The sequence below is a fragment of the Pseudophryne corroboree genome, chromosome 6, assembly GCF_028390025.1.
Source record: "Pseudophryne corroboree isolate aPseCor3 chromosome 6, aPseCor3.hap2, whole genome shotgun sequence".
Lineage (NCBI taxonomy): Eukaryota > Metazoa > Chordata > Amphibia > Anura > Myobatrachidae > Pseudophryne > Pseudophryne corroboree.
Genome location: NC_086449.1, coordinates 675,542,848 through 675,562,897, shown reverse-complemented (window position 1 = coordinate 675,562,897; position 20,050 = coordinate 675,542,848). Strand labels below are relative to the sequence as shown.

Sequence of the window (20,050 nt, the reverse complement as noted above, 5' to 3'; positions counted from 1 at the left end):
GGGACGTCCCAAAGTTATTCCCAAGGGTGGGAGTGCTGTCGGTGGCCTGCAAAACTAAACGTCCAAACTTAGAATCCCCGGACGCAAAAGTATCAAACCTGTAAAATTTTGCGAGGGTGTTTGCTGAAGATCCCGTTGCCGCTCTGCAAAGTTGAGTACTGGAAGCCCCTCGGGCAGCCGCCCATGAGGCACCCACGTATCTGGTGGTATTAGCACCAGTCTGAACAGGAACCTGTTTACCACAGGATACATAAGTCTGCCTAATGGCAAGTCTAATCCACCTAGCCAACGACTGCTTAGATGCTGGCCAACCCTTCCTTGGACCATCATAGAGAACAAACAAATGGGTCGACCTCCTGAAGGATGACGTAACTTGTATGTAAAACCTTAGAGCTCGTACAACATTCAAAGACCAGTTCCCATCAGCAAATCCCTGAAAAGATGGGACTACAATCGGCTGGTTTACATGAAACCCCGAAACGACCTTTGGAAGGAACTCTGCCCTTATACAGAGTTCTGCCCTATCCTTATGGAAAATTAAAAAGGGGCTCTTAATCGATAAGGCTCCCAACTCAGAGACCCTTCTGGCCAAGGCAAGTAATAACATGATCTTCCAAGAGAGAGATTTAAGCCCTGTTCTCTCCAACGGCTCAAAGGTTGGTGATCTCAAAAAAATCCAACACTAAATTTAGGTACCACGGTGCAGTGGGTGGACGGAAAGGAGGTTGTAGCCTCACAACCCCCTGTAAGAAAGTCTGAACTACCTGTAAGGATGCTAACCGCTGTTGAAATAGGATGGAGAGAGCCGAAACCTGAACCTTCAAAGAACTTAGTCTTAGTCCTCCATCTAAACCAGCTTGGAGAAAACGTAAGAGTCTGGATAAGTGGAATTAGTTTGAATTCTAACCACGTTCCTGACACTATTCCATGTACTTCTTCCAGATTCTTTAGTAATGCATGGCTGTGACGGGCTTCCTAGCGGCCATCATCGTAGGAATGGCCGTTTTTGGTATCCCCTTGCTTCTTAAGATCCGGGTCTCAATAGCCACGGCATCAAACGCAGTCTGTTCAGGTCTGGGTGTAGGAATGGCCCTTGAGATAGCAGGTCCTCACTCTGAGGTAACCGCCAAGGATCTTCTGCTAGTAGCCCCCGCAAGTCCGAGTACCAACTCCGGCGGGGCCAATCTGGCGCAGTCAGAATCGCCCACACACTTTCTCGTTTTACCTTTTTTGAGAAATCTGGGTATGAGCAGGAAAGGTGGAAAAATGGTAAACCCTTTTGTAACACCAAGGAAAGTTAATGCATCCACTCCCGCTACTGGATCTCTTGTCCTGGACACGTATCTGGGCAGCTGATGGTTGTGTCGTGACGCCATGAGGTCCACCTGAGGTCGACCCCATCTCCTCACCACCATGTCGAATATCTGTGGCTATAGGCACCACTCTCCTGGGTGCATGTCCTGGCGACTGAGATAATCTGCTTCCCAGTTGTCCACTCCTGGAATGAACACTGCCGATAGTATGATATCGCGCTTTTCTGCCCATAACAAGATCTTTGCTGCTTCCTTCAAAGCCATTCTGATCATTGTTCCTCCTTGACGGTTTATGTATGCCGTCGCTGTGACATTGTCCGACTGTATCCTCAATTGCTGACCCACTGTAAACTGCTCTGTTTGGGAATGTTTATGGGTAGCCTTCTCTCCTGTAAAGTCCATCTGCCCTGAAGCTGACGTTATTCGAGGACAGCACCCCAACCTCTGAGACTGGCATCCGTTGTGAGGATTCTCCAATTCCAAATGCCGAATTTCTTGCCTGCTGCTAGATTCTTGTGTAACGACCACCAAATTAAGGAGGTTCGTATTTGTGGCGGAAGTCGGATTCATCGATGTAGAAGCCAGTGCGAACCTGCTCCCTGTGCAATGAGGTTCATCTGGAATGGTCGGGAATGAAGTCTGCCATGCTGAAGAGCCTCGAAAGACGCCACCATCTTCCTGAGAAGTTTCATACAGAGATGTAGGGAAACAGTCTGTGTCTTTAGTACCTGAGCCACTAACCTCTGAAGGTCTTGTATCTTGTTCTCTGGTAAGGACACCCTGTCCAAGATGAGACCTAGAAATTGAATCCATTGAGTTGGTATGAGGTTGGATTTCTTGAAGTTCACAATCCACCCATGTTGAATGAGAAATTGATGAGCTGTCTGAGCATCCTTGATCAGCTGTTCTGGAGATGAGACCTTGTTCAAGAGATCGTCTAGATAAGGTGTGATCGTGACCCCTAACAGTCTCAATCTTGCAACCATTATTGCCATAATCTTCGTAAAGATTCGTGCAGCTGATGATAGGCCGAATGGTAAGGCCCTGAATTGGTAGTGATCCTTTACCAGTGCAAATCTTAATTATGCCTGGTGAGGAGGCTAAATTGTTATATGGAGGTATGCATCCTTTATGTACATGGATACCATGAATTCTCCTTCTTCCAATCCTGCAATGACTGACTGGATTGATTCCATTGAACTTGTACAGCCTTAAAAACTGGTTTAAAGCTTTTAAATTGAGTATCGGTCTGACCGTCCCATCTGGTTTCGACACGACAAAAAGATTTGAATAGAATCCCGTTCCCCTTTGAGCGACGGGGACTGGGATAATGACCTCTGACGCTCGCAATTTCTGAATCTTTGTCAGAAGTGCCTTTGCCTTCTGAGGACACCGAGGCAATCCCGTTGTAAAGAACTGACTGTGAGGCCTCAGTTGAAAATCCATCTTGTACCCCTGTGAGATAATGTTGATTATCCAAACTTCTGGAGAGGTTTTGGCCCAGATGTCTCGAAAACCTTCCAGCCGTGTGCCCACCAAGGGGGACCCCAGGTGAGCTGGGAGACCGTCATGCCACGGTTTTGTCCGCAGGTTTATCCTGCTTTCTGGTTGTTGCCTGTGAGCGGCCTCTTCCTCTGCCTCCACGTGCATGTGCACCGAAACTTCTTCCTCGGGCTCGAAAGGACTTTGATCTAAATGAATTAAACACTGGTCCCGAATAACCCCTCCTAACTTGTGGAGTGGCTCTCATATAATGCGTAGGAAGAAAGGTGCACTTCCCTGACGTGGCTTGCGAAATCCACTTGTCTAATTCTTGACCGAAGAGCATCTCTCCCCCAAAGGGGATGGCTTCTACCGCCGCCTTGGAGTCAGAGTTCCCCTGCCATTCTCTTATCCATAAAATTCTTCTAGCCGAGATGGCTGATGCTGAGATGCGTGATGCTATCTTGCTAATATCCTTTTAGGCTTGACATAAATATGAAGCTGATTCGCGAATATGCTCTGCTAAGTGGGTAATCTCTTCTAGGCTATTTTCCTCCTCAATAGTCTGAACAATACGTCCAGACCATGCTCCCATGGCCTTGTTAACCCAAGCACAGATGAGCGTAGATCTCTGTGCGGCACCTGCTGCTAAAAAATTTTTACTTTAAAGCTGTATCAACCTTACGATCTGTGGTATCCTTTAAAATCGTTACATTAGGTATTGGCAAGATTGTTTTTTTTTTGGCAACCCTCCGGGTTCAGCGGCTTCATCAGCTGATGAAGCCGCTGAACCCGGAGGGAGGCGGAGAAACGCGTAAAAGGACTCGTGTTACTTTTATTCCTACCACCGCTAGTGGACACGCTCACCGCAAATTGTAGCTCCAAGCCGCTTTACTTCTACATATGGACTTGATCCTCCAGAGATGACTGCCTTCTAAGGTTAAAAGCACCAGCAGCCGGGAGGAGTCCTTTGTAAATGTCTAGCTGGAGAGTGCGGTGAGAATAATTACCTTGTCTGGCCAGACGATTCATATTAATCTATTTTGTCATGCTCAATATAGACGGTTATTGACTGCTAAACGGACTGTTCTATATTCTGTGGTTATCGAGAAACATTTAACTACGGCTATCAGGGACGCCAACCAGCCGCAGGAATCAGTGTGTTTCATGTCACGTTGTTATAGTGACATAACATTAAGCACTGAATGGATTGCCAGTGCCAAAACGGATTGATCAATCTAGTGTGTCTGTGAAGTTACACATAAGAAGTGTGACTGTTACTTATTAGTTACAAAAGAAAGTTGTCTAGAGTGCTATATTGTAACATTCTTTTAGTGATATTAATCCCTGACTGAGCCTCTATACATTCTTGTGTTTATTCAGACAGATATTTCAGGTGGGAGTGATTCCTTGTGGATGTATTAATTAAGTTTGTGTGTCTATTCACATTTAAGAGATTTTATTGATTAAGCTTAGGAGAACAGGCTGTGTCATATATGTTTTTTAAATTTTAGTATGCCAGTCATTTACCGGCCGGTGGTTTTGGATGCTTGAATGTAATTTTAGAATGAAATATTGATATTAGTAAACAATAAAAAATAAAAAATCTTTGCCCAACTTATGTGCGCTGCAATATTTTTCGCTTTTTCTATCTGATTTTCTAAGGTTGAGTGGCCTTAATTTGCTGGCAGCACATGGGTTCGGAGTGACTGAGCGCTTGGCTATATATTTTTATTTTTTGTTCTGCAACATATAGAAACAGTTGTACTTCCTACACCGTTCACCTGATATGGATGTAAATACTTTCAAATTAAAGCCGAAAGTCTGCAGTTAAAGCACATCTTGTTTGTTTCATTTCAAATCCATTGTGGTGGTTTATAGAGCCCAAAATATGAGAAATGTGTCGATGTCCCAATATTTATGGACCTGACTGTACTTGCAAGGTTTGTAACGTTAAATACTATAAAATTGGAGTATAAATTGTCAAGTCCCATTACAAAAATACACCAGTGTATACAGTACTATTCTAACCGAGCGAGGTCCATCAGGGAATGTATAGGAATGGGTTGGGAGACCGGCGCTGGGGATCCTGGCGGTCAGCATACCACGAGTGGGAATAGCGCCTGTGGGTCGGCATTCTGTTTGCCAGCATTTTGATTGTTAGGGATCCCGGCGTCTACATGGTGATCGCCGGGATCCGGAGCGCCGGTCATATGACCTGATACCGTCTGTACATGTACGAAACCATCTTTAGTGTTAATTTTCATTGTTCACATTTTTTTTTAACAATAATCTGCTACACCTTTTTACAGCTGTTGACCGATCCATTGCGTCAAGCTTGAGTGATGCTCGGGATGCTCTAGTGAATGCTGCCATTGACTCTCTCTCTGCTTACCGCACGTCAGTGCTAACGGCGCAGCAGCCAGGTCTCCTGGTGCCAAACTCCTTACGTCTATTCCCTTTGTTTGTGTTGGCCCTCTTAAAGCAGGTTAGTTTTTTTTTATATCTGTACTTGCCAAATCTCTCCATATAAATACTGGTCTTAGTCCTGTCCCACCTTTTCCATGTATGCTTGTTTATGAATAAGTGGATGTGCATTCATATGTATTTTGAAATAATGTGCTTAATACCTACAATGTAAAGAAAACTGGGACACGAAAGGGGTGAGATTCCCTGCACTCACCTGAAACTTTGTTATAGCTATTCAAGCTACATTCTATATAGAAGCAATGATCTGTATTAAAAATGAGGAATGTTTGTTCTGTATAATGCATTACATTTTAAGCTGATCAACTTGTGCCAGAGTTTTCCCATTTTTTTGGCCAGACCTACACTAAATAGAAATGTGTGTTCCTATGCCTATGTATTAGTAAACATTTTTGTTATTTTTAATTGAATGTTTATAACTGAATCAGTTGAGTTGGGTATGCGTGACCGCCAATCAGGAGACCGCTGGTGACCATACCGATGCCGGGATCCCGACTTTTAGATGCCCGGTGGGGTGGGCGAGTGCAACGAAGCCCCTTGCGGGCTCGCTACACTGAGGGCTTGGTGGCGAGCTGAACTCGCCACAAGTTATGTTCCGAGTCTATGGGTGTCGTGGACACCCATGAGTAGGAATAGTCCCTGTTAGTCGGCATGCCGACTGTCGGGACTGTAAGGGTCAGGATTCCTGCTTCAGTATTGTGGGCTGCCTGTCACGTAACTACCTCCCGTCTCAGTCAAATGTCATGACAGATAACTTGCTGTCTGTGCCACTGTTACACTTTTATACAATGAGCAGGAAAAATGAGTACAGTTCTATACTACGGGTGTGGTATGTTATGTAGACATTCAAGATGTCGACATGGACATAATGTAGACATTGTGCACGTCGGCCTGACATTTTTGTAGTGTTCGTGGCCTATTCCTTAATCATTGCCATTCTGAATGTCTACATCAGGGATGGGGAACCTTCGGCTCTCCAGCTGCTGTTGAACTACACATCCCAGCATGCCCTGCAACAGTTTTAGCATGACCAAATAGCAAAAATGTAGTAAGGCATGCTGGTATGTGTAGTTCAACAACAGCTGGAGGGCCGAAGGTTCCCCATCCCTGGTCTACATAATGACTATATACCCTATGCGACTACTTACAGACACAGCATAAACAAGCCACATTTGTCTGCAGGGCGTTACTATGATTCCCGGGTATTACCACCCCAAACATACTTCCATTTAATTGCCCTTAATACCAGTCACCATATAATGTTTTTCATGTTGGGAAAAGAAAGACCACAATAGAGTGTATCAAAGTATGTTGCTCCTTTTGTCATATGCAATGTGTAATCAGACTTCTCTTATTTCCATCTACAGAGAGCCTTCCAGACTGGAACAAACGCAAGTTTGGATGAAAGAACAAATGCAATGTGTCAGATTAAGAGCCAGCCACTAGTGTATCTCATGCTGATGACCCATCCTAACTTGTACAGAGTGGACAATCTATCACTTGAGGTGTGTTTTTGATCAGTTTGCATGCTCTAGTAGAGCCCTAGAAATACGCTGCATATGTTACTCCTTAATAATGTAATTTTAATTTGTTTGTGATGTGCATCTTATTTTAAACCTGTGCACTATTTTCCACTTGTGTTCTAAGCCGCTTATCCGACCACATCTACAATTTGTAGGAAGGCACCCGGTTAACTTGTGGCAGTTTGTGTCTTGAGGTCTACTACTTTTTGTGTTTCCGAGCAGGAAGTTAAAGTAACCTGTGCCTGCTACAAATGCATAAGTGTCTTGCTTTATGAATAGGGTTAGTAATCTGGCGGATAAAGCACATGTTTCTGGGATAGATCTTTCACCACTGGCTTTGGCCATTAAGCATTCTGAAAATGACATTAGAGCTATATTGGGTGACTAACGCTTTTTATATTAATGCAGGGAGCCGTTAACATCAATGACAAGACGATACCTCAGCCACCCATTCTCCAGCTATCTGTAGAGAAGTTGAACAGAGATGGCGCTTACCTGATGGATGCTGGCACAGTATGTTCAATATAAAAAAATGTGTGCTGTAGTAATTACAAATCTGATCACTATACATGGTTCTGATGCAATTTTTGTGTTTTAATATGTACACTTGCAGTATTTACCCATAATAGTAGCAGCATCGGAAACCATAATTTCTCCTACGTCTTTGAGGATGCTGGGGACTCCGTAAGGACCATGGGCTATAGACAGGATCCGCAGGAGACATGGGCACACTATAAGACTTTGAATGGATGTGAACTGGCTCCTCCCTCTATGCCCCTCCTCCAGACCTCAGTTAGACCCAGGAGTGACTGGACACACACTAGGGGAGCTCTACAGAGTTTCTCTAAAGACTTTATTGTTAGGTTTTTTATTTTCAGGTAGACCTGCTGGCTGCAGGCTTCCTGCATCGTGGGACTGAGGGGAGAGAAGCCTAGCTTTTTTTTCCAGGTGCCGCACCGTCACCCCCCTCACAAAAGCCAGAAGAAAGAAGCCAGGTGAGTATTAGAAGAACATAAGGCTTCAGACGGCAGAAGACTTCAGTAACGGAGCTCCCACACACCAACGGCACTCGCAGGGTGCAGGGCACTGGGGGGGAGCGCTCTGGGCAGCAGTTATTGAGGGTCTCCTCTAACACTGGCAAGATCGCATATTCGGGCACCGTGTACGATACCCCTGCCAGTATACAGCAGTGGTCGCTGCGCGCCATTGCTCCCACACACCAATGGGTCTGAAACGCGCCAAAAAGGGGCGGGGCTTAGCCCACACAACAGTGTTCAGCGCCATTTTCTCTCTGTCCCCGCCAAAAATGTGTACAGTGCAAACGAGGGGGGGGGGGGGGGGGGGCGGGGCACAGTGTTTTTAGTGTTACATTGAGGAAAATATAGCACTATTTTTTAGAAATGGGCATGTAATCATTGTTGTACATATTCCTCTGTGTGTTCCCTGTCAGATATATACCCGCTATAGTCCACATGTGTCGACATGCGTGAGTTCTCTGTCACAAACAGCTACGGGGATCACTGTCGGCATCGCCGACGCCTGTTGATACTTGATAAAGTAGATGCAGAGTCAACAGGTCGGTAGTTGACTGCTTGTCAAAAGTAAGCACTGTATGGGAGACACAGTAGTATGTGGGTGACCCTGTCGGCACCTACTGTTATTAATGGGTGTAAATTAACATGCTGTAACTGCCTTATACCTGTATATATATTTATATGTATATCTATGGTACGGTTCCATGGGCCTGTAGCTCGAGCAGAGACATGATAGTATGTGTGGGGGAGTGTTATTGAAATTATTTATGTATACTTCCCTCGGGGTCGCAAGAATGTTATTTTGCCTGGTTACTACTCCCTGCTGTCGACGAATACTAGGTTTTCTGTCGACCATAAGGTTTCCTGTTAGATCCACAACTGGGGCATTCAGTACATGGTCATACACATTCAGAACACATTAATGTCACTAGGGATCCTACGGTTCCGGACAATTCCCTTATATGTATGTTTTTTATATATATATATATATATATATATATATATATATATATGTGTGTGTATTACGTTATGTATATTCATATTATGATTTCTAAAGAATGCTGAAGTAAAAGTATTCCTTCTCATGTGCTGGTCGCTCTGTTGATAAAGCTCTAGGTCGTCCGTGATGAGTTGGTCTCAGATCCTCACATGGAGTCCGAAGGTTTATTCTTTTCCTGCCAAGAATAGAATACTGTGAAAGTCAACTCCTGGTCGACACGGGGCCCTGTCACAAAGGATCGTATACAGGAAGCTAAGTGATATTTTAATTCTATGCTTTGGAGTTATTTGCATTACATGCACATGGGGGAGTGTTTATATTCGGAAAGGCATCCAACAGTATTACCCTAAGAAGAGAGGTCATATTCTTATGTTGATTCTTCTCTATAACATTGCGGCAGGCTACCGTGCGAAAGCAGGAGGTGTGGCCGGGGGAATACTGAGGCTGACTCCTAGAGATATGCCTCAGTTCAGTCTGTCTCGGCGGATGCTGCTGGTAAATCTAACTCCGTGAGTTAGACTCCTTCACAACGGTTGGTGACACATTCTGTTGTGGGCTACTATCATTTTAACCGGTTCGATACCGTTCTTTTTCCCTTTCGGTGCAGATAGTGGAAGGTGAAAAGGTAAGAGTTCTGCAGCCTTGTTAGGTTCGCAGAAGTGGATGTCGTTTTCCGTTTCTGCCACATCCACCGCAGGTCGCTGGGTCTATCTGGCTGGAGCCCGCTTCGGTGGGAACTCGTCTACTGCTCTTCAGCCAGTCCGGGAATGGACTTGGATCTGTGAATTAATAATGGAATCCAAAGGGGGACATGCTGGAGTTAACAGATGATTGCCCTCACTGATTTTTTAAATAGATCTTACCGATTCCCCTCTGGAAGGGGAGGTAGTACGCAAAGCCATACCAGAGTTGCGTCAGGTTCAGGGCTTTGTCCTGCTGTCCCTGTGTAAAAAAAACAAAAAAAAGATTTCTCTTTACGTGGTTGACCTACAGGATGGATTCTCTCAGACCAGAGAGCTCCAGCACGTAAAGGTAGAAAAGGGGTAAAATGCGTGTTTCTCCGCATTCGGCTTACCTGGGTTGATAGCCAGAATTGTCTGCCATTTCACCGGAGTGATGGCAGTAGGATGGGTTCGTTCAATAATAGGAGCTATTGTCGTTCTGTACTGAGACGCTCTCCTGATTAAGGCGAGGTCAAGAAACAAGTGGCGCAAGTCGTTGCTTCTCTCTGACTGTTCTTCAACACAGGGACTGGCTGTTGTTCCCAACGACGTAGATGTCGGTGGTGGGTATCAGAGTAGTTACTGAACGGTTGAAGTTCTGTGTTTTTGCTGTGGATAGAGGTCTGAGGATCCAGAGTCGGATCAGATTTGCAGTGACAATCCATCAATATGTTCTGTTGATAAAGAAGATGGTGCGGCCTAAGAGGCTTTTCCGTGAGCAGGTCAAATGCCAGAGTGGTTTTCACGGGGCCAGGTGGAAATGTGGTCCGGGTCTCACCTGCACATGCGACAGAATATAATCCTAATGGCCAGGATGTCGCTCCTGTGCTGTCTGCTCGGTTCTCACCGCCTAGAGGGAAGATGGTTCGAATCCAGGATGAGATCCTGGTGTCCGTGCATGCAGATCTCCGAGACTAGGGAGCAGTCCTTGCAAGGGACGTATTTCCGGAGGAAAAGATCGAGCTGGGAAGCTTGTCTGCAATAAGCTTTCTTGAATTAAGAGCTATTTTCAATGAACATATGCTTTGTGATCTGCCGTGTTAATTCTGTCGGACGACTTGACCGCTGTGGTGTAAGTAAGCCGCTAGGGTGGAACATGGAGCAAAGCGGCAATGGCAGATGTCGTAAAAGTTTTCCGCTGGGTAAAAGGACTGCTAAAAGTTATATTAGCATTCTTCGGTCCGGATGTGAACGGCGGAGAAATAGAATGCGATATCCATCCGGGAGATAGACAGTCGTCATCGAGAAGTTTCACTGAAGCAACAGGTCTTTGAGGTGTGTCTCAATTCGACATATTGGTGTCTCGCCTCAATGAGAGATCTCAGGGACATTGTTCCAGGTCAGGGGACACTCAAGCTATAGCAGTGGACGTCCTCGGGACACCTTGGGTGTTTTCAGTCGGTCTATGTGTCCCCTCCGTTTTCACTCTTCTGAAGGTGGTAAACGTAAGACGAAAAAAGGTTCAGGCGATCCTCATTGTTCCGGTCTGAACATTGAATGCTTGGTATCCAGTTCTTCAAGATTTACTCATGGCGGATCCCTGGCCTCTTCCTCTACGTGAGGAACTGTTACAGCAAGATCCGGGCGTGTATCAGGACTTGCCGCGGCTGCGTTTGGCGGCGTGGCGGTTGAACGCCATACCCTAGCCAGAAAGGGTATTTCTTTTTCATCCACTAGGGGTCACTGGAGTACTCTGGGGATATGGACGGCTTTAGCAGAACAGGCACTGAATATTTAAATTTAGTAACTCCCCACTCCCAGAGTACCTCAGTATTTTTTCTGTGCTCACAGCAGTGACACACATGTGTGGACCTTCCACACTTACTTTGATATTTTACACTTTTTATTTTTATTTTTTACAACTTAGGCACATCCCTTCCCAGTTTATCAAGAAACTTGGGTCCGGGATAGTGCACGCTGTACGGAAGCAGCTCCTGGCGTGTTGGTCCTCACAAAGAGCACCCTCACAGCCAACAGCAGCTCACTGTCTGACTGCAGGACAGGATGGACGGAGCTTACAGAAGAAGCTCCGTCATAGCCCTCACTACAGGAGATCAGGTATGCTTGGGGGGACAGGGCGGTCAGCTCACGCTGCCGCCCCACTGTGTGGGGTCCGTGCTTCATTTCACCGCCGCCCGCATCCTCCGCTGATTGCAGGCCGCCCACCCCAGCTGCTCCACCGCCGCTCAGACCCGCCGCACGCCGCTCACACCCGCCGGCCGCTCTCCACACTATAGAGCGCGCTCCCTGCACCCGATCTTCGGCTTCCGGAACCCGCTCCCCGCTGGAAGATGCAGCGGTACATGGAGCACAGGGAGAGGGGGGAGAAGTCTCATCACAGGCAGCGCAGCTGCAAGGGCGGGGGAAAGTGGCTGCATGCATAGCAGCAGCAATATAGAAGGCTGCATGGGTTATAACAGTAATTACATAGGCTGTTAAGCCTATATTAACAGGATTAGTTTTAACAAAGTTAGTTACAGGTTATAAAGGACACGTGTTATAACCTGAACTGTGATTATAAGTGTAAGCATGGCATGGGGGCCATTTTAACCATGCTTCCTGTTTTATTCCAGAGCGTTCCTGTCCTACAACTCTACTCCACCGGATGGCGCAGGGGCGTTAGTGGGAATTTTGGATCAGGTTTCATATAGCCACGTGCACTGCACTTCGGCCATATATATATTACACACACCTTAGTAACAATTTTACTTAGTCGTGCAAGTTGTTTGTCTTTGTATCTTGTATTGTCTGTCTGCATAATGAGTAAGGCACCAGCAAAAACAAAAAAGCAGTTTCACTGCAATGTCTGTAAGAGTGTGTTACCAGATGGTTCTACCACATGCGCAGTATGTTTTGTAAATTCAGCTACAAATACAATTTCCGCTCCGGTTTCGAAGCCGGTTTCATCCCCGGACCCTCAGTGGGCAATACTAGCAGATGTAATGGCTGGGTTGCAAACAGTTTGGGTAGAAGGGATAAATTTCATTTGTCTTATGATTTACCAATTTCTGCTATGTTGCATTCTGACGATTCTATGCCAGACATCACTGCGCAAGATGAGGGTGAGGGCGAATTGGAACAGCAGTCAGACAGTGAAGATATTGACAGCCCAGGCATTGATAATTTCATCAGGGCGGTGCGTCAGTCTCTGAAGTTTACAGAGACTGAGGAGCCTCTAACAAATGATGAGGTAGTATTTACTAAACGACAGATCTCCAATGTGTTTTCCTGTTTCGGAATCTCTTAATAAGATGTTAGTAGAAACACGGAAGAATCCAGGTAAACGGTTTTCTATACCTCGCCGATTTAAGTCTAGTTACCTGTTTGCAGAATCTGTGACATCTACATGGGAGAATCCGCCAATGGTGGATTTGTCTGTGTCAAAACTTACAAAAAAATTAACCATACCAGTACCAACTGCTGCTACGCTTAAAGACCCTTCAGACCGTAAAATAGAAGCTATGCTAAAGTCCATGTATATAGCAGCAGGAGTGTTGCTTAGACCTGGGTTGGTTGGCATTTGGGTAACTAAGGCGCTAATTGTATGGATAACAGAACTTAAGTCTGGCCTACATGACGATCACCTTATACTTCTCGCTGATCAAATTTGTGAAGCTGCTGATTATCTATGTACAGCTTCTACTGACGTCTGTCAGCTCAGTTCTCGCCTTTCATCGTCGCTAGTTACGGCACGACGAGCACTCTGGCTGCATTCTTGGCAAGCGGAGCAGAGGTCAAGAGAGGTATAGAGGCGTTACCTTACGGTGGCGAGAAGTTGTTTGGTCCTGAATTGGACTAATGGATTTCTGAGGCCAGGGGAGGAGTCTGTTTTCCTACCATTGCCTCCAACGGTACCTAGACGAAAATACTCTGGCCCGGCGTTCAAATCCTTTAGACCTCAGCCCTTTCGAGCCCGTGGTAGAGGAACATCCACGTATGGTAGACGAGGTCGAGGACGTGGTTTTCAACAAACCACCACCAGTCGTCACGACGCTGAGGTCACCGACAAGCCAGTGGCATGACGGGCTCCCAGCCCATCTAGGATCTCCAGTTGTGGGGGCACGCCTTCAGACGTTACATTTGGCGTGGTTCCAGACATCAACAGATGGGTGGATGCGCAATTTTGTGTTAAAAGGTTAATTCCGTCTCAACGACTTCAATTCCTAGGAATGATTCTCGGTACGGTAGATCAAAGAATTTACCTACCAGAACAGAAAGTACAGAGTATTCGTCATCTGGTACAATTAGTGCTCAAGCCACGCACAGTCTCGGTACATTTGTGCATTCGACTGTTGGGCAAAATGGTGGCGGCTTTCGAAGCGCTTCAGTTCGGAAGATTTCACTCACGTCCTTTTCAACTGGATGTGCTCGCACAGTGGTCGGGCTCGCATCTGCAGATTCACCAGAGAGTGAGGTTGTCTCCACGGGCCAGAGTATCTCTACTCTGGTGGCTCAAAGTACACAATCTAACCGCAGGGAAACGGTTCGGCGTCTGGAATTGGATAATTCTAACGACGGAAGCGAGTCTCAGAGGTTGGGGAGCTGTGGTTCAAAATTGTCAGCTCCAGGGTCTCTGGGTGGATCACGAAAGATTGCGGTCTATAAATGTCCTGGAACTCCGGGCAATTTACAATGCGCTACGACAAGCAGTGCACATGCTCCGGTCTCAGACTGTCCAGGTGCAGTCAGACAACGCGACGGCGGTCGCGTACATCAACAAACAAGGAGGAACGAGAAGCCACATGGCCATGCGGGAAGTAGCTCGAATCCTCAATTGGGCCGAGCGTCACCAAGTGATATTGTCGGGAGTGGACAACTGGGAGGCGGATTATCTCAGCCGTCGGGATTTTCATCCAGGAGAATGGGCATTAAATCCGGAAGTGTTTCACATGTTGGTCCAGAGGTGGGGTTACCCACAAGTGGATCTGATGGCATCTCGCCACAATCACCAAACGCCCCAGTATGTGTCCAGAACGCGAGATCCAAAGGCAGTGGCGGTGGATGCTCTCACAATCGCGTGGCCGTACAGCCTCATGTATCTGTTTCCACCGTTTCCGCTACTCCCTCCGTTGCTAAAACGGATCAAACGAGAGTCCGCCACAGTCATACTAGTGGCGCCTCATTGGCCTCGGAGAGCTTGGTTCTCGGATCTCCGCGGGCTACTCGCAGACGATCCTTGGCCGCTCCCGCTACGTCCGGATCTGTTACAACAGGGTCCGTTCCTTTACCCCGATTTAGCGCGGCTGCGTTTGACGGGGTGGCTGTTGAGACCGTCCTCTTAAGAAGAGAGGGCATTCCAGAATCGGTTATACCAACCATGTTACGTGCTAGGAAGCCAGTTACGGCAGCTCATTATTACACAATTTGGCGTGCCTATATAGGTTGGTGTGAAGTTCGGAAGTTTCCGACATCATCTTACAACTTGTCCCGTCTTTTGTTATTTCTACAGACGGGGTTAGATGGAGGACTGCGTTTATCTACACTAAATGTTCAGGTCTCTGCTTTGTCAATTTACTTTCAAAGATGTTTGGCTCTATTGCCGTCTGTACACACCTTTCTGCAAGGTGTCCTCAGAGTACTGCCTCCATTCATTCCACCTACAGCGCCATGGGACTTGAATCTGGTTTTAGATTTCTTACAGTCTTCATATTTTGAACCCTTACAACAAGTGGATATTAAGTTTCTCACTTGGAAAACAATTTTTCTTCTAGCCTTGGCATCAGCAAGGTGTGTTTCGGATTTGGGTGCCTTGTCATGCAAGCCACCGTATTTGGTGTTTCATGATGACAGATCGGAACTTCGGACGAATCCCGCTTTCTTACCAAAGGTAGTGTCATCTTTTCACATCAATCAACCAATAGTAGTTCCTGTGTTAACAGGAGATTCTGGAACTTTGGATATGGTATGCGCACTACGCGTTTATGTATCCCGAACGTCTACAGTTCGTAAGACGGATACGTTGTTTGTTCTCTATGATGCTGCTAAGATGGGTTGGCCAGCTTCTAAGCAGACCTTATCCAGATGGATTAAACTGACCATACGTCAGGCTTACCTTCATGCTAGGTTACAGCCACCTACATCAGTAACAGCTCATTCCACACGTTCTGTGGGAACATCATGGGCAGCTGATCGTGGGGCTTCTACGACGCAGCTTTGCCGTGCGGCTACATGGTCATCAGTGCACACGTTTGTGCGCTTTAACAAGTTTGATACGTTTGCGGCATAAGCATCTAGCTTTGGCCGCCTAGTGTTACAGGTGCCAAACCGCTCTCCCGCCCATGGGGGAAGCTTTGATACGTCCCAAGAGTACTCGAGTGACCCCTAGTGGATGAAATAGAATATAGGATTTTGGTACTTACCAGGTAAATCCTTTCTTTGAATCCATAGGGGGCACTGGACGCCCACCCAGAGCAGTTTTACCTGGTTTGTGGTAAGTTCAGTGGATCTTATGGTAACACATTCTCACCGACTGGTTCAAATTTTCAAGTTCTATCGGTTATGGTGTCAACTGTTTAGTTGTCAGTTACGTTATGTGTCAACTTTATTGTTGTCACTTATGTTATAATGTTATATGTAATTCTCCATTGTTCATTCTATCTCTCGCTCCTGTTCGGCTCAGTAAAAAACACTGAGGTACTCTGGGAGTATGAAGGGGAGGAGAGTTACTAAATTTAAATATTCAGTGCCTGTTCTGCTAAAGCCGTCCATATCCCAAGAGTACTCCAGTGCCCCCTATGGATTCAAAGAAAAGGATTTACCTGGTAAGTACCAAAATCCTATTTTCCAGTGAAGTCATTTCCACTTTTCTTCAGGCTAGAACAGAAGTAACGGCAAAGCCTTACCACCGTGTTTGGAGAAAATCTGTGTCTTGGTGTGAATCCAAGAAGACTACTACGGAAGACTTTCAGTTGGGTCGTTTTTCTCCATTCTTTGCAAGCAGGTGTGGGTGCAGGCCTAAAGTTAGGCTCCATTCAAGAGCGGTTTTGGCCTTATAAATTTTCTTTCAAGAAAGAATTGGCGACCCTTCCGGAAGTTCGGACCTTCGTGGAAGGAGTACTGCACATCCAACCTCCATTTGTGCCCCCTTTGGCACCGTGTGGACCTTGACGTGGTGTTGAGTTTTCTTGTGTCACAAGGATTGGAACCTTTCTGAAAGGTTGTGTTAAATTCTCTCTCTTAGAGAGTGGTCATGTTTTTGGCTTTGGTGTCCGCAAGGCGGGTGTCGGAAGTGGTGGCTGGGTCTCACAAGACCCCCTGTTTGATCTTACAGGTGGATAGAGCGAAATTGAGAACTCAGATAATGGTTCTGCCAACAGTGGTTTAGGTGTTTCGCAGGAACCGGCCTATTTTATGCCTGTGGTTACTTGAGCTGATTCAAGGTCTCTCGATGTAGTCATAGCTTTCAATTTTTATGTCGCCAATTTGGCTCAGATTGCGGAAACAGATGCTCTGTTTGTCCGGTATGCTCCCAGCGTGATTGGGGCGCCTGCGTCTCTGTAGTCGGTTACAAGCTAGATCTGTGATCCGATTCAGCGTGCTCGTTCGGCTGGATTGCCGTTGCCGAATTCGGTGGTGGCCCATTCTGCTTGGAAAGTGGGTTTTTCTTGGGCGGATGCCCGAGGACTCTCGGCGATTCATCTTTGCCAAGCGATACTTGGTCGGGTTCAAACACTTGCTGAGCTCTACCGGTTTGATACCCTAGCTGATGGGGTCCTCATGTTACTCAATTGGTGCTGCTGAGTCGTCTACACTCTCCTGCCCGGTCTGGAGCTTTGGTATAAACCCCATGGTCCTTACGGAGTCCCCAGCATCCTCTAGGACAGGGCTGGCCAAACCGGTCTTCGAGATCTACCAACAGTTCATGTTTTCTAGGCCTCCTGGAGATCTGTAGAATTGTCAGTTAGGAATGAATGCAGCACATCTTAATTAGTAATGACTACACCTGTGCACCAGCTAGGTGGTCTGGAAAATGTGAACTGTTGGTAGATCTCGAGGACTGGTTTGGCCAGCTCTGCTCTAGGACGTAGGAGAAAATAAGATTTTAATACCTACCGGTAAATCCTTTTCTCTTAGTCCGTAGAGGATGCTGGGCGCCCGTCCCAGTGCGTACTGTGTCTGCAGTAATTGGTTATGGTTACACTCTTGTGGTGTTTCTTTTCTGTCAGGCTGTTGCTGATGTTGTGCATGCCATGGCAGGTGGTGTCTTTTTATTGGTTGTGTTGACACACTGGTTGTGTAATATATTCTCTCAGCATGTGGCTGTGTATTTTTCATGCCGTTGGCTGGTATTTTTTTGAATGCCACGTTCTGCGGTATATTCGTGGTGTGAACTGGTATGACACTCACCCTGTTTAAACAATAAATTCTTTCCTCGAAATGTCAGTCTCCCTGGGCACAGTTTTCTAACTGAGGTCTGGAGGAGGGGCATAGAGGGAGGAGCCAGTTCACACCCATTCAAAGTCTTATAGTGTGCCCATGTCTCCTGCGGATCCTGTCTATACCCCATGGTCCTTACGGAGTCCCCAGCATCCTCTACAGACTAAGAGTAAAGGATTTACCGGTAGGTATTAAAATCCTATTATTCAATTGTTTTATATCGTGCCGAGAGGTCAGGTTTAGCCGTGTAAAGCAGCTAAACCTGACAAAAGTACTGGGTACGACGCAATCCTTTTTGCAATCACTTTTCACTAATTTCAGCTCACCAGCCCCGGGGGTAATATGAGCTTAAATGCAGGCATCGGCAGCTGATTGCGCCCGAACAGAGAAACAATTGAATAGCTCCATTGGGGGCCATCTACTGGCTGCTGGCAGCAGTAACAGTTGAATGTCTCCCATTGAAGTAAAATAAAAAGTGGTTGACTCTATTTTTTCAACAAAAACAGATTGAGGGGACCGAAGAAGGAGATGGGGCATTTTTCCCAGGGCACATATTTTAATCTCCTAGGGAAAAAGCTCACTTTTGGTGCTAAATACTGATGTGAATTGCTCTGGTTGTAAATAGAAAAGAAGCTTAAAAAAAATCTTTTTAGAAGAGAGCAGTAAAGGCTTCAGTACAGCATCTTGAGGATATGTGCAGTGCAATGATAAATGTTTTAAGAGTTGTTCTCATCTAAATGACCATATGGTGACCTGCCCAGAGACGTGTCCCCTATAATAGAGAGAATGTTGTGTTCTCCATGGCTGCAACATGCAAGATATAATTTCCTGGGAAGGAAGGGGATTCTCTCTCTCTCTCTGGCTAGAATTCATTTCTCTGGCTGGGTCCACAGGATAACATTGGGATATGCCGGAGCGACAGCGGAAATGGCACCAAACGGTCACAAGCTTCTGGCCTTCCAGGATGCATCGGGGCTTCACCATATAATCCCGCCCACTGACTCAGTCAAATCAGTTTTTTGTTTGGTGCGGCAGGAGCCGGACCATGGTCACAGGGCTGCTGTTAATAAAGCAGCCTGAAGCTTTTATTATGTTATTTTTTTAGTCTTACTATGTTTTTTTTTTTTTAGCGACTTTTCTTAACAGCGTCTTAAACGCATACTGGAAAGAGTCGCTCCAACAGCTCCCCACCGGGTCACAACAACGCTTACCTTCGCGGTACAGTGCTGTCTCGACGGGCGTCTGTGTCGGATGTTCTAGCAGGTCCAGCAGACGTAACCAGGCTGTGGCCGGAGCATAGGAGGGACGGTAAGTCTATGGATTTCCTCTTATTATGGGTGTCCGGACACAGCTACACTGCTTTTGGTGGAGACTACAAACAGTGTGTTGATGCGCTAAACACTCTCTGGTGCAACAGCGATACGCTCTAGGGATCATAGGTGCCAGGACTAGGTAGAGGCTGCGATCCTTAGAGTTTAAGTCAACAGGGGGATTCAGACGCTCTCCTGGCCGCCCCTCCTCCGAGTTCATGACCAGTTTCTACGCGTCTCCCGTCCATGAACTGAATGACCTCACTTCCGTCTCAGACGCAATCACGAGGGTACTCTGTCGCAGCTTAGACGCCGGACGCTTAGAGATTGCCGGACCGAGTCGCAGGCCTTAGCGTCTGCATACACGTGGCATTTCACTGAGCGTCCGTGTCCGTTGGTGAGCGTCCGTGTCTTGCATCAGTTATCCGAACGTCTGTGTACACCAGTAGCGTCTAAATCCACTAAGCGTCTTGCAAGCATATTTGTTTGGATATGGAAGTGTGGTGAGTCTCCCTGTATCCCGCTCTATGGAGGAAGGGTATACAGTACTAAAAATTCTCTCTACTTGTTAGTATGAATTGTTAATTTTAGTACATATTGCATATGAGACCTGTATATTACTGTTGTTTCTGCATGTTATGTTTGAAAAAAACAGTTAAAAGTACAATTTTCCTACTTACTTGTAAACTGTTATGGGAGTTGTATTCTCATATGACTATGTTTAATGCTTTAACATGTGACTGACTGCTAGTATGTGTGCTGACTTTTTTTATGTTGTCAGTCCTGTTCTGACCTTCAAATCA

At 46.3% G+C, this 20,050-nt stretch overlaps 1 protein-coding gene across 1 annotated transcript in view; it reads left to right on the top strand.

The window, feature by feature from the left end:
• SEC24A (SEC24 homolog A, COPII coat complex component) overlaps positions 1 to 20,050 on the top strand; it is a 258,735-nt gene that overhangs the window by 226,537 nt on the left and 12,148 nt on the right. Inside the window, exons 18-20 of the mRNA XM_063928268.1 lie at positions 5,108 to 5,283; positions 6,650 to 6,787; positions 7,214 to 7,318. Of these exons, the coding sequence (XP_063784338.1) occupies positions 5,108 to 5,283; positions 6,650 to 6,787; positions 7,214 to 7,318 (419 nt within the window). The remainder of the gene's footprint in view (positions 1 to 5,107; positions 5,284 to 6,649; positions 6,788 to 7,213; positions 7,319 to 20,050) is intronic.